The sequence below is a fragment of the Lepisosteus oculatus genome, chromosome 4, assembly GCF_040954835.1.
Source record: "Lepisosteus oculatus isolate fLepOcu1 chromosome 4, fLepOcu1.hap2, whole genome shotgun sequence".
Classification (NCBI taxonomy): domain Eukaryota; kingdom Metazoa; phylum Chordata; class Actinopteri; order Semionotiformes; family Lepisosteidae; genus Lepisosteus; species Lepisosteus oculatus.
This window is the reverse complement of record NC_090699.1, coordinates 13446569-13460392: the sequence shown is the minus strand read 5'-3', so window position 1 is coordinate 13460392 and position 13824 is coordinate 13446569. Positions and strand designations below refer to the sequence as shown.

Below are 13824 nucleotides of genomic sequence, written 5' to 3'. Positions count from 1 at the left end.
GGGTGACTGCGTGTCTCTGTGTCTGAGTCTCTGTCTCTGTAAATTCTCTGGGTGTCTGTGAGTGTCTGACAGTGTGTCTGTGTCTGTGTTTCTTGGTGTCTGAGTGACTGTGTGTCTCTGTGTCTGAGTCTCTGTCTCTGTAAATTCTCTGGGTGTCTGTGAGTGTCTGACAGTGTCTGTGTTTCTGGGTGTCTGTGAGTGTCTCTCTCAGCGTCTTTCTGTGTCTCTGTGTCTCTGTGAGTGATTCTCTGTCTATCTGTATGCATCTCTCTGTGTCTGTATGATCCAAGAATCTGCAATCCTCACGGGTCAGGCCTGAGAGTCAGCCCTGAAGATTTCTTTAGAGACACCATTAAAGCACAGCTTTTCACAGACACAAGTTGTGTGTTTAAAACAGAGAACAAGGGGCACGTCTCTACACAGAGGATGGTGGGAGAGTGGAACAAGCTACCCAGCCTTTAGTTGAAGCTGAGACCTTGGCTTCTTTCAAGAACTGTCTCAATTAGCTACTAATTACCAAATGAAAAGAAGGGCCAAGTACTCTTTTTGTCTGTGACCTGTCTGGTGTTCTGTGTGTCTTTGTGCCGAGACCTCTTCACCTGTTGAAAATGGGTTTGACAGCGCCCTCTTCTCTGATGTGGTCAATGTAGGTATTGCGTTTAGAAGTACATAAGATAAGATCACTGTACTGACCCTGTAGAATCTCCTGCATCAGCAATGTGTCTTTTCACAGACCCCAGCTTGCTCTCCATGAGACACACAGACAGGGAGAGAAGCTGGGGGTCAGAGCGCAGGGTCGACCATTTATACAGCACCCCTGGAATAGCTGGGGTTAAGGGCCTCACTCAGGGGCCCAGAGGAGACTGAGTAGGATTGTCTGTGTCCAATCTCTGTGTCCAGGCTGTGGTCACTGAGCCTGTCCTCTCTGGACAGTCAGGCCTGTCTGTGTCCAGTTTCTGTGTCCAGGCTGTGGTCACTGAGCCTGTCCTCTCTGGGCAGCCAGGTCTGCCTGTATCCAGTGTGTGTGTGTATTTTCTCAGTGGATGTGGTAGTGTTGTGTGTGTGTGTCCCAGTGTGTGAGATATGGCTGTGTGATCTGTGATGTGCTTGATTCTAGCAGTGCTGTCCTGAGGCTGGCTGGTGTCGGTGTGGCTCAGGTCAGTGAGCCTCAGGACCAGCTGGCTCAGGGGGCTCTTCTCTGGGCTCAGCTCCTGGCTCCTCTCTCTGTGTCTCTGCGTCTCACAGTCTCCACACACCCCCCCCCACCAACACCGTCCCCACTTTGAAGTGAAGAAACAGCAACAGCTGCTCCCACAATCCCCCTGTCCCGCAGCACTGTCGCGCAAAGCCTCATGGGAGATGTATTTCTTAATCTCCCCTGCCCACTTCCTTCTCTTTTTCACTGATTCAAAAGTTTGTTTATTTATTTATTTGGAAAAATCACCAAAATATCTGTGAGCTAGAATTATCCAGGACAGTGAAGGCAGATGAAGAGCTCTCAGTGTGTCTTAGAGGTAATAATTAATAATAATTGCTTACACTTATATAGCTCTTTTCTGGACACTCCACTCAAAGCGCTTTACAGGTAATGGGGATCCCCTCCACCCCCCCAGTGTGCAGCCCCACCTGGATGATGCTCCAGTCCGCTCACACACTCCAGCTCTCAGTGGGGAGGAGAGCAGAGTGATGAGGCCAGTTCAGAGAGGGCGGTTATTAGGAGGCCATGACTGGTAAAGGACAGGGGGAAAGTTGGCCAGGACGCCGGGGTTACACCCCTACTCTTTTCAAGAAACGCCCTGGGATTTTTAATGACCACAAAGAGTCAGGACCTCGGTTTTACATCTCATCCTGTTTACAGGATGAGACATTTACAGTCTAGTGTCCCCGTCACCATACTGGGGCTTGAGGACCCACACAGACCACAGGGTGAGCGCCCCCTGCTGGCCCCACTAACACCTCTCCCAGCAGCAACCTTAGCTTTCCCAGGAGTCTCCCATCCAGGTACTGGCCAGGCTCACACTGCTGAGCTCCAGTGGGCTGACAGGTGAGAGTTGCAGAGTGATATGCCTACTGGCTGAGCACTTGAGTCTGAGGTTCAAGTCATTCCTGATGAGATCTGTCATTATGGCACCCATACAACATACAGCACTGGGAACAGCACGGTGTTGTTAGTGTTGGCTCCCTTTGGTGGTTGTTCTTATGTCTCAGTTGGGTTATGTCTGTGTCAGGACTGTCATTCATCTTTACTGTAGATGTCACTCGGAGTGTCTATATCTCTCGCTCAGTGCAGTGTTAATGTACTGGAGTGTCCAGTCAGTGTGTCTGTATGAACCCCTCTCTCTCAGTGCAGTGTTAATGTACTGGAGTGTCCAGTCAGTGTGTCTGTATGAACCCCTCTCTCTCAGTGCAGTGTTAATGTACTGGAGTGTCCAGTCAGTCAGTGTGTCTGTATGAACCCCTCTCTCTCAGTGCAGTGTTAATGTACTGGAGTGTCCAGTCAGTCAGTGTGTCTGTATGAACCCCTCTCTCTCAGTGCAGTGTTAATGTACTGGAGTGTCCAGTCAGTCAGTGTGTCTGTATGAACCCCTCTCTCTCAGTGCAGTGTTAATGTACTGGAGTGTCCAGTCAGTCAGTGTGTCTGTATGAACCCCTCTCTCTCAGTGCAGTGTTAATGTACTGGAGTGTCCAGTCAGTCAGTGTGTCTGTATGAACCCCTCTCTCTCAGTGCAGTGTTAATGTACTGGAGTGTCCAGTCAGTCAGTGTGTCTGTATGAACCCCTCTCTCTCAGTGCAGTGTTAATGTACTGGAGTGTCCAGTCAGTGTGTCTGTATGAACCCCTCTCTCTCAGTGCAGTGTTAATGTACTGGAGTGTCCAGTCAGTGTGTCTGTATGAACCCCTCTCTCTCAGTGCAGTGTTAATGTACTGGAGTGTCCAGTCAGTCAGTGTGTCTGTATGAACCCTCTCTCTCAGTGCAGTATTCATGTACTGGAGTGTCCAGTCAGTGTGTCTGTATTCACCTGTCTCTCTCTCTCTCAGGTACCTCTATAATTCAGGTGACAGCGACAGATGCTGATGACCCCACCTATGGGAACAGTGCCAGGCTGGTCTACACTCTCCTGCAAGGGCAGCCCTATTTCTCAGTGGACCCCCAGACGGGTGAGTGTGCGCCCCCTTGTGGAACGTGGAGGGTGTCTAATTGGACAGTCCCGTTCCCAAGCTGCATGGGACCTGGAGACTTCCCATGAGTATTTAGGAGCTCTGTGTCGTTAGTCTTGAACAGAGACGACTGTACAGAGGTTCTGATCCGTTAGCGAGAGGCACTCCCAGTCCACGCGCTCACGGTCCTCAGTGTGCACGGACCCGTTAGGCACAAGTCAGAGGACACAAGCAGATATGGCAGTGCAGTGCTCCTCAGAATTTAGATGAGGTAACCTGCAGAAACTGGGTTCACTTTCCCCTCAAGAGGCTTCAATCTTGCAAGAGAGACATGCTGCTGCTCCAATCAGGGATCACTCTGTCAGTAAGACACACCTACTCCTCCAATCAGAGCTCACTCTGTCAGTGAGAGACACCCTGCTCCTCCAATCAGGGCTCACTCTGTCAGTGAGACACCCTGCTCCTCCAATCAGGGCTCACTCTGTCAGTAAGACACACCTACTCCTCCAATCAGGGCTCACTCTGTCAATGAGACACACCCTGCTCCTCCAATCAGAGTTCACTCTGTCAGTGAGACACCCTGCTCCTCCAATCAGGGCTCACTCTGTCAGTGAGACACACTGCTCCTCCAATCAGGGCTCACTCTGTCAGTGAGACAAATTGCTCCTCCAATCAGGGCTCACTGTCAGTGAGACAAACTGCTCCTCCAATCAGGGCTCACTGTCAGTGAGAGACACACTGCTCCTCCAATCAGGACTCACTCTGTCAGATTGAAGAAGACTTGCTGTTCATAACAACATAACAACATAAGAAATCACAAACGAGAGGATGCTGTTTCTGTATTAACTGCTCTCTCTTTGTGTTAGGCGTGCTGAGGACTGCCATCCCCAACATGGACAGAGAAACTCAGGATCAGTATCTTGTTGTCCTGCAAGCCAAGGACATGGGGGGCCACCTGGGGGGTCTGTCAGGGACGACCACAGTGACTGTGTCCCTGAGTGACGTGAACGACAATCCCCCTCGATTTACCCAGAGTGCGTGTCAGAGCCTCAGTCTGGCAGGAGAGTTCACTTCTGTCTTCCTTTGTGCCTGTCTTCTTGTCTTCCTTTCTTCCTCTGTGCCTGTTGTCCAGTGCTTGTCTCGATGGGTTCCTGCCTTCCTGTCTTCCTGTGTGCCTGTTGTCTAGTGCTTGTCTTCCTGTGTGACTGTGTTCCTGTCTTCCTGTAGTCCAGTGTTCCTGTCTTCCTGTGTTCCTGTAGTCCAGTGTTCCAGTCTTCCTGTCTTCCTGTAGTCCAGTGTTCCAGTCTTCCTGTCTTCCTGTAGTCCAGTGTTCCTGTGTTCCTGTAGTCCAGTGTTCCAGTCTTCCTGTCTTCCTGTAGTCCAGTGTTCCTGTCTTCCTGTGTTCCTGTATTCCAGTGTTCCTGTCTTCTTGTGTAACTGTGTTCCTTTTCCTTTGTTCTTGTTTATCTGTGTTCCTGTCTTTCTGTGTACTTCTTTCTGTGCTTGACTGTGTGTGGCAGTACCCTGTTGTGTAGCAGTGTGTAACAGGCTGTGTGTTACACTGTGTTTCAGTATCCTGTTGTGTAGCAGTGTGTAACAGGCTGTGTGTTACACTGTGTGCCAGTAAACAGTTGTGTAGCAGTGTGTAACAGGCTGTGTGTTACACTGTGTGTCAGTAACTAGTTGTGTAGCAGTCTGTAACAGGCTGTGTTGTACACTGTGTGTGTCAGTACCCTGTTGTGTCTATGCGAGAGTCAATGCTGGGGGTCAATATTTAAAAATCTTACCAGTTCCTAATAGAGCTGGAGAGAAGATAAATACTGCTCCTGTTCTCTAGAGAGCACAGCAGGCCTGTCCGTCTGTGATCTAATTTGTCCTGTGAGAGAGCGAGAAATGAAATTAAAGATGTTTTGTAATTTGTCCTCTGAGAGAACAAGAGGCAATGAGCAGAGAAGAGTAATAATACAGGCTGTTAGATCTGTCCTGAGAGAGAGGATAGAGAGGAGAGAGAGAGGAGAGAGAGAGGAGGAATAATACAGGCTGTTAGATCTGTCCTGAGAGAGAGGAGAGAGAGAGGAGGAATAATACAGGCTGTTAGATCTGTCCTGAGAGAGAGGAGAGAGGAGAGAGGAGAGAGAGGGAGGAGACAGGAGAGAGGAGAGAGAGGGAGGAATAATACAGGTGTTAAATCTGTCCTGAGAGAGGAGAGAGAGGAGAGAAAGAGGGGTGAGGAGAGAGCGGAGAGAGAGGGGTGAGGAGTGAGAGGAGAGAGAGGGGAGGGGAGAGGGGAGAGAGAGAGGTGAGGAGTGAGAGGAGAGAGAGGGGTGAGGAGTGAGAGGAGTGAGAGGAGAGAGAGGGGTGAGGAGTGAGAGGAGAGAGAGGGGAGAGGAGAGACAGAGGGACAGGAGGAGATGCTGTGGCTGAACCAGTGCAGGTGGTGCCTGCAGGCTGTGCACAGGCCCAGGGGTCCCCTCTCCCTCACTCACTCACTCAGGTTGTTGTGCGACAGGGACTTCGTTGTTGGCTGAAGCAGGCAGGACGATCAGACGAACCGCAGCTAATGATCCTAATTCCAATTATTTCAATTCTGATTCTCCAGGACAGCTTCCCGCCTCCCCTGTCTCTCTCCCTCTCCTCCGTCTATTAATATTTAATCTGCAGTTCACATCGTTCTGCTTCAATAGACAGTAAAATCACTACACACTCACACTCACAGACAAGACATCTCCCTCCCTCGACTCTGTCTGACTCCTCTCTCTCAGTGAGTGTGTCTGTATGAACCCCTCTCTCTCAGTGCAGTGTTAATGTACTGGAGTGTCCAGTCAGTGTGTCTGTATGAACCCCTCTCTCTCAGTGCAGTGTTAATGTACTGGAGTGTCCAGTCAGTCAGTGTGTCTGTATGAACCCCTCTCTCTCAGTGCAGTGTTAATGTACTGGAGTGTCCAGTCAGTCAGTGTGTCTGTATGAACCCCTCTCTCTCAGTGCAGTGTTAATGTACTGGAGTGTCCAGTCAGTCAGTGTGTCTGTATGAACCCCTCTCTCTCAGGGCAGTGTTAATGTACTGGAGTGTCCAGTCAGTGTGTCTGTATGAACCCCTCTCTCTCAGTGCAGTGTTAATGTACTGGAGTGTCCAGTCAGTGTGTCTGTATGAACCCCTCTCTCTCAGTGCAGTGTTAATGTACTGGAGTGTCCAGTCAGTCAGTGTGTCTGTATGAACCCCTCTCTCTCAGTGCAGTGTTAATGTACTGGAGTGTCCAGTCAGTGTGTCTGTATTAACCCCTCTCTCTCAGTGCAGTGTTAATGTACTGGAGTGTCCAGTCAGTCAGTGTGTCTGTATGAACCCCTCTCTCTCAGTGCAGTGTTAATGTACTGGAGTGTCCAGTCAGTGTGTCTGTATGAACCCCTCTCTCTCAGTGTAGTGTTAATGTACTGGAGTGTCCAGTCAGTGTGTCTGTATGAACCCCTCTCTCTCAGTGTAGTGTTAATGTACTGGAGTGTCCAGTCAGTCAGTGTGTCTGTATGAACCCCTCTCTCTCAGTGCAGTGTTAATGTACTGGAGTGTCCAGTCAGTGTGTCTGTATGAACCCCTCTCTCTCAGTGTAGTGTTAATGTACTGGAGAGTCCAGTCAGTGTGTCTGTATGAACCCCTCTCTCTCAGTGTAGTGTTAATGTACTGGAGTGTCCAGTCAGTCAGTGTGTCTGTATGAACCCCTCTCTCTCAGTGCAGTGTTAATGTACTGGAGTGTCCAGTCAGTCAGTGTGTCTGTATGAACCCCTCTCTCTCAGTGCAGTGTTAATGTACTGGAGTGTCCAGTCAGTCAGTGTGTCTGTATGAACCCCTCTCTCTCAGTGCAGTGTTAATGTACTGGAGTGTCCAGTCAGTCAGTGTGTCTGTATGAACCCCTCTCTCTCAGTGCAGTGTTAATGTACTGGAGTGTTCAGTTAGTGTGTCTGTATGAACCCCTCTCTCTCAGTGCAGTGTTAATGTACTGGAGTGTCCAGTCAGTGTGTCTGTATGAACCCCTCTCTCTCAGTGCAGTGTTAATGTACTGGAGTGTCCAGTCAGTCAGTGTGTCTGTATGAACCCCTCTCTCTCAGTGCAGTGTTAATGTACTGGAGTGTCCAGTCAGTGTGTCTGTATGAACCCCTCTCTCTCAGTGCAGTGTTAATGTACTGGAGTGTCCAGTCAGTGTGTCTGTATGAACCCCTCTCTCTCAGTGTAGTGTTAATGTACTGGAGTGTCCAGTCAGTCAGTGTGTCTGTATGAACCCCTCTCTCTCAGTGCAGTGTTAATGTACTGGAGTGTCCAGTCAGTGTGTCTGTATGAACCCCTCTCTCTCAGTGCAGTGTTAATGTACTGGAGTGTCCAGTCAGTGTGTCTGTATGAACCCCTCTCTCTCAGTGTAGTGTTAATGTACTGGAGTGTCCAGTCAGTCAGTGTGTCTGTATGAACCCCTCTCTCTCAGTGCAGTGTTAATGTACTGGAGTGTCCAGTCAGTCAGTGTGTCTGTATGAACCCCTCTCTCTCAGTGCAGTGTTAATGTACTGGAGTGTCCAGTCAGTCAGTGTGTCTGTATGAACCCCTCTCTCTCAGTGCAGTGTTAATGTACTGGAGTGTCCAGTCAGTCAGTGTGTCTGTATGAACCCCTCTCTCTCAGTGCAGTGTTAATGTACTGGAGTGTCCAGTCAGTCAGTGTGTCTGTATGAACCCCTCTCTCTCAGTGCAGTGTTAATGTACTGGAGTGTCCAGTCAGTCAGTGTGTCTGTATGAACCCCTCTCTCTCAGTGCAGTGTTAATGTACTGGAGTGTTCAGTCAGTGTGTCTGTATGAACCCCTCTCTCTCAGTGCAGTGTTAATGTACTGGAGTGTCCAGTCAGTGTGTCTGTATGAACCCCTCTCTCTCAGTGCAGTGTTAATGTACTGGAGTGTCCAGTCAGTCAGTGTGTCTGTATGAACCCCTCTCTCTCAGTGCAGTGTTAATGTACTGGAGTGTCCAGTCAGTGTGTCTGTATGAACCCCTCTCTCTCAGTGCAGTGTTAATGTACTGGAGTGTCCAGTCAGTGTGTCTGTATGAACCCCTCTCTCTCAGTGTAGTGTTAATGTACTGGAGTGTCCAGTCAGTCAGTGTGTCTGTATGAACCCCTCTCTCTCAGTGCAGTGTTAATGTACTGGAGTGTCCAGTCAGTGTGTCTGTATGAACCCCTCTCTCTCAGTGCAGTGTTAATGTACTGGAGTGTCCAGTCAGTGTGTCTGTATGAACCCCTCTCTCTCAGTGCAGTGTTAATGTACTGGAGTGTCCAGTCAGTCAGTGTGTCTGTATGAACCCCTCTCTCTCAGTGCAGTGTTAATGTACTGGAGTGTCCAGTCAGTGTGTCTGTATGAACCCCTCTCTCTCAGTGCAGTGTTAATGTACTGGAGTGTCCAGTCAGTCAGTGTGTCTGTATGAACCCCTCTCTCTCAGTGCAGTGTTAATGTACTGGAGTGTCCAGTCAGTGTGTCTGTATGAGCCCCTCTCTCTCAGTGCAGTGTTAATGTACTGGAGTGTCCAGTCAGTCAGTGTGTCTGTATGAGCCCCTCTCTCTCAGTGCAGTGTTAATGTACTGGAGTGTCCAGTCAGTCAGTGTGTCTGTATGAACCCCTCTCTCTCAGTGCAGTGTTAATGTACTGGAGTGTCCAGTCAGTCAGTGTGTCTGTATGAGCCCCTCTCTCTCAGTGCAGTGTTAATATACTGGAGTGTCCAGTCAGTCAGTGTGTCTGTATGAGCCCCTCTCTCTCAGTGCAGTGTTAATATACTGGAGTGTCCAGTCAGTGTGTGTATTAACCCCTCTCTCTCTCAGGTATGTGGTCCTTCTCAGTGTCTGAACTGGCCCAGCCAGGTGCGGAGGTTGGGCGACTCTCTGCGATGGACGCGGACGTGGGTGAGAATGCGGAGCTGGAGTTCTCCGTCCTGGAGGGGGAGGGCTCCGACATCTTCAACATCTCGGGCCGGGAGCTGGAGGCTGTCATCACCCTGAACAAGGTGCAGGGGGGACAGGGGGGACAGGGGTTCGAGCAGCTCCACTCAGCCGCCTGCCCAGGTCTGGACATTACTGTCCTGCATCCATATAGCGCCTTTCATCCCAGACCCGACTGCTTCACTGACTGGGCAAGGTCCACCTCCTCCCCCACTGCAGCGCTGCCCCCTTCTGAGGCAGAGGCAGTACATCAAGGGAGCAGAGAGAGACTGTACCCCAGACTGTACCCCAACCTGCACAGCAGAGAGAGGCTGTACCCCAGACTGTACCCCAACCTGCACAGCAGATCAGGGGGAGCAGAGAGAGGCTGTACCCCAGACTGTACCCCAACCTGCGCAGCAGAGAGAAACTGTACCCCAGACTGTACCCCAACCTGCACAGCAGATTAGGGGCAGCAGAGAGAAGCTGTACCCCAGACTGTACCCCAACCTGCGCAGCAGATCAGGGGGAGCAGAGAGAAACTGTACCCCAGACTGTACCCCGACCTGCGCAGCAGATCAGGGGGAGCAGAGAGAAACTGTACCCCAACCTGCGCAGCAGAGAGAGACTGTACCCCAGACTGTACCCCAACCTGCACAGCAGATCAGGGGCAGCAGAGAGAAACTGTACCCCAACCTGCGCAGCAGAGAGAGACTGTACCCCAGACTGTACCCCAACCTGCACAGCAGATCAGGGGGAGCAGAGAGAAACTGTACCCCAACCTGCGCAGCAGAGAGAGACTGTACCCCAGACTGTACCCCAACCTGCACAGCAGAACAGGGGGAGCAGAGAGAGGCTGTACCACAGACTGTACCCCAACCTGCGCAGCAGAGAGAAACTGTACCCCAGACTGTACCCCAACCTGCACAGCAGAGAGAAACTGTACCCCAGACTGTACCCCAACCTCCACAGTAGATCAGGGGGAGAGAGAAACTGTACCCCAGACTGTACCCCAACCTGCGCAGCAGAGAGAAACTGTACTCCAGACTGTACCCCAACCTGCGCAGCAGAGAGAAACTGTACCCCAGACTGTACCCCAACCTCCACAGCAGATCAGGGGGAGAGAGAAACTGTACCCCAGACTGTACCCCAAACTGCACAGAACAGGGGAGGAGAGCGAAACTGTACCCCAGACTGTACTGCACCCCTCTCTCTCAGGGCAGTGTTAATGTACTGGAGTGTCCAGTCAGTCAGTGTGTCTGTATGAACCCCTCTCTCTCAGTGCAGTGTTAATGTACTGGAGTGTCCAGTCAGTGTGTCTGTATGAACCCCTCTCTCTCAGTGCAGTGTTAATGTACTGGAGTGTCCAGTCAGTCAGTGTGTCTGTATAAACCCCTCTCTCTCAGTGCAGTGTTAATGTACTGGAGTGTCCAGTCAGTCAGTGTGTCTGTATGAACCCCTCTCTCTCAGTGCAGTGTTAATGTACTGGAGTGTCCAGTCAGTCAGGGTGTCTGTATGAACCCCTCTCTCTCAGTGCAGTGTTAATGTACTGGAGTGTCCAGTCAGTCAGTGTGTCTGTATGAACCCCTCTCTCTCAGTGCAGTGTTAATGTACTGGAGTGTCCAGTCAGTCAGTGTGTCTGTATGAACCCCTCTCTCTCAGTGCAGTGTTAATGTACTGGAGTGTCCAGTCAGTCAGTGTGTCTGTATGAACCCCTCTCTCTCAGTGCAGTGTTAATGTACTGGAGTGTCCAGTCAGTCAGTGTGTCTGTATGAACCCCTCTCTCTCAGTGCAGTGTTAATGTACTGGAGTGTCCAGTCAGTCAGGGTGTGTGTATGAACCCCTCTCTCTCAGTGCAGTGTTAATGTACTGGAGTGTCCAGTCAGTCAGTGTGTCTGTATGAACCCCTCTCTCTCAGTGCAGTGTTAATGTACTGGAGTGTCCAGTCAGTCAGTGTGTCTGTATGAACCCCTCTCTCTCATTGCAGTGTTAATGTACTGGAGTGTCCAGTCAGTCAGTGTGTCTGTATGAACCCCTCTCTCTCAGTGCAGTGTTAATGTACTGGAGTGTCCAGTCAGTCAGTGTGTCTGTATGAACCCCTCTCTCTCAGTGCAGTGTTAATGTACTGGAGTGTCCAGTCAGTCAGTGTGTCTGTATGAACCCCTCTCTCTCAGTGCAGTGTTAATGTACTGGAGTGTCCAGTCAGTGTGTCTGTATGAACCCCTCTCTCTCAGTGCAGTGTTAATGTACTGGAGTGTCCAGTCAGTCAGTGTGTCTGTATGAACCCCTCTCTCTCAGTGCAGTGTTAATGTACTGGAGTGTCCAGTCAGTCAGTGTGTCTGTATGAACCCCTCTCTCTCAGTGCAGTGTTAATGTACTGGAGTGTCCAGTCAGTCAGTGTGTCTGTATGAACCCCTCTCTCTCAGTGCAGTGTTAATGTACTGGAGTGTCCAGTCAGTCAGTGTGTCTGTATGAACCCCTCTCTCTCAGTGCAGTGTTAATGTACTGGAGTGTCCAGTCAGTCAGTGTGTCTGTATGAACCCCTCTCTCTCAGTGCAGTGTTGATGTACTGGAGTGTCCAGTCAGTCAGTGTGTCTGTATGAACCCCTCTCTCTCAGTGCAGTGTTGATGTACTGGAGTGTCCAGTCAGTCAGTGTGTCTGTATGAACCCCTCTCTCTCAGTGCAGTGTTAATGTACTGGAGTGTCCAGTCAGTCAGTGTGTCTGTATGAACCCCTCTCTCTCAGTGCAGTGTTAATGTACTGGAGTGTCCAGTCAGTCAGTGTGTCTGTATGAACCCCTCTCTCTCAGTGCAGTGTTAATGTACTGGAGTGTCCAGTCAGTCAGTGTGTCTGTATGAACCCCTCTCTCTCAGTGCAGTGTTAATGTACTGAGTGTCCAGTCAGTGTGTCTGTATGAACCCCTCTCTCTCAGTGCAGTGTTAATGTACTGGAGTGTCCAGTCAGTCAGGGTGTGTGTATGAACCCCTCTCTCTCTCTCAGGCAGTGGACTATGAAGCCCGGAGCTCTTACTCTTTCTCGGTGGAGGTAGTGAACTCGCGGGTTGACCCTCTCTACCTGCGCCGTGGCCCATTTAAGGATCGGGCCAGCGTGCGGGTGGCTGTCCTGGACGCCGATGAGCCCCCGCGGTTCAGCCGGGCCCAGTACCACCTGGGCGTGATTGAGAACGCCCCTCCGCAGTCCACAGTGGGGCGGCTCAGCGCCACCGATCCGGACACCAGCAGCAGCAGCAGGATCAGGTAGCAGCTGGAGATCCTACTGAGGCAGGCTGGGGCAGGGGGGCAGTGGGGTAGAGTAGGAGAGGGGCAGTAGGGTAGAGTACTCGGGCAGTCGTGGGGTTGTAGTGAGGATTAGTGGGGCTAGTAATGGGTAATTAGTGTGAAGTAGAGGGACAATAGTAGTGTAGAGTAGTGGGGCAGTATATTAGTGTGATGAGATATTAGTATATCAGTGATATTGGTATATTAATATATTAGGGATATTAGTGTGATGTATTGGGGCAGGGGTGTGGAGTAGTGGAGCAGTAGTAGGATAGTAGTGTGGAGTAGTGGGGCAGCAGTGGGACAGTAGTGTGGAGTAGTGGGGCAGGGGTGTGGAGTAGTGGGACAGTAGTGGGGCAGCAGTGGGATATTAGTACAGATTATTGGGGCAGTAGTGTGGAGTAGTGGGGCAGCAGTGGGATATTAGTGCAGATTATTGGGGCAGGTGTGTGGAGTAGTGGGGCAGCAGTGGGATATTAGTGCAGATTATTGGGGCAGGAGTGTGGAGTAGTGGGGCAGAAGTGGGATATTAGTGCAGATTATTGGGGCAGTAGTGTGGAGTAGTGGTAAAGCAGTGGGATATTAGTGCAGATTATTGGGGCAGGGGTGTGGAGTAGTGGGGCAGAGTGGGATATTAGTGCAGATTATTGGGGCAGGAGTGTGGAGTAGTGGGGCAGAGTGGGATATTAGTGCAGATTTTTGGGGCAGGAGTGTGGAGTAGTGGTAAAGCAGTGGGATATTAGTGCAGATTATTGGGGCAGGAGTGTGGAGTAGTGGGGCAGAGTGGGATATTAGTGCAGATTATTGGGGCAGGAGTGTGGAGTAGTGGGGCAGAGTGGGATATTAGTGCAGATTATTGGGGCAGTAGTGTGGAGTAGTGGGGCAGCAGTGGGATATTAGTGCAGATTATTGGGGCAGGAGTGTGGAGTAGTGGGGCAGAAGTGGGATATTAGTGCAGATTATTGGGGCAGTAGTGTGGAGTAGTGGGGCAGAGTGGGATATTAGTGCAGATTATTGGGGCAGTAGTGTGGAGTAGTGGGGCAGAGTGGGATATTAGTGCAGATTATTGGGGCAGGAGTGTGGAGTAGTGGTAAAGGAGTGGGATATTAGTGCAGATTATTGGGGCAGGAGTGTGGAGTAGTGGGGCAGAGTGGGATATTAGTGCAGATTATTGGGGCAGGAGTGTGGAGTAGTGGTAAAGCAGTGGGATATTAGTGCAGATTATTGGGGCAGGAGTGTGGAGTAGTGGGGCAGAGTGGGATATTAGTGCAGATTATTGGGGCAGGAGTGTGGAGTAGTGGGGCAGAGTGGGATATTAGTGCAGATTATTGGGGCAGTAGTGTGGAGTTGTGGTAAAGCAGTGGGATATTAGTGCAGATTATTGGGGCAGTAGTGTGGAGTAGTGGGGCAGAGTGGGATATTAGTGCAGATTATTGGGGCAGGAGTGTGGAGT

General features: G+C 50.7%; 1 protein-coding gene across 1 annotated transcript in view; it reads left to right on the top strand.

Annotated features, from left to right (window-relative positions):
* Positions 1-13824, top strand: part of LOC138238381 (cadherin-24) — a 49433-nt gene that overhangs the window by 21770 nt on the left and 13839 nt on the right. Inside the window, exons 4-7 of the mRNA XM_069188750.1 lie at positions 3039-3158; positions 4025-4192; positions 8997-9178; positions 12094-12350. Of these exons, the coding sequence (XP_069044851.1) occupies positions 3039-3158; positions 4025-4192; positions 8997-9178; positions 12094-12350 (727 nt within the window). The remainder of the gene's footprint in view (positions 1-3038; positions 3159-4024; positions 4193-8996; positions 9179-12093; positions 12351-13824) is intronic.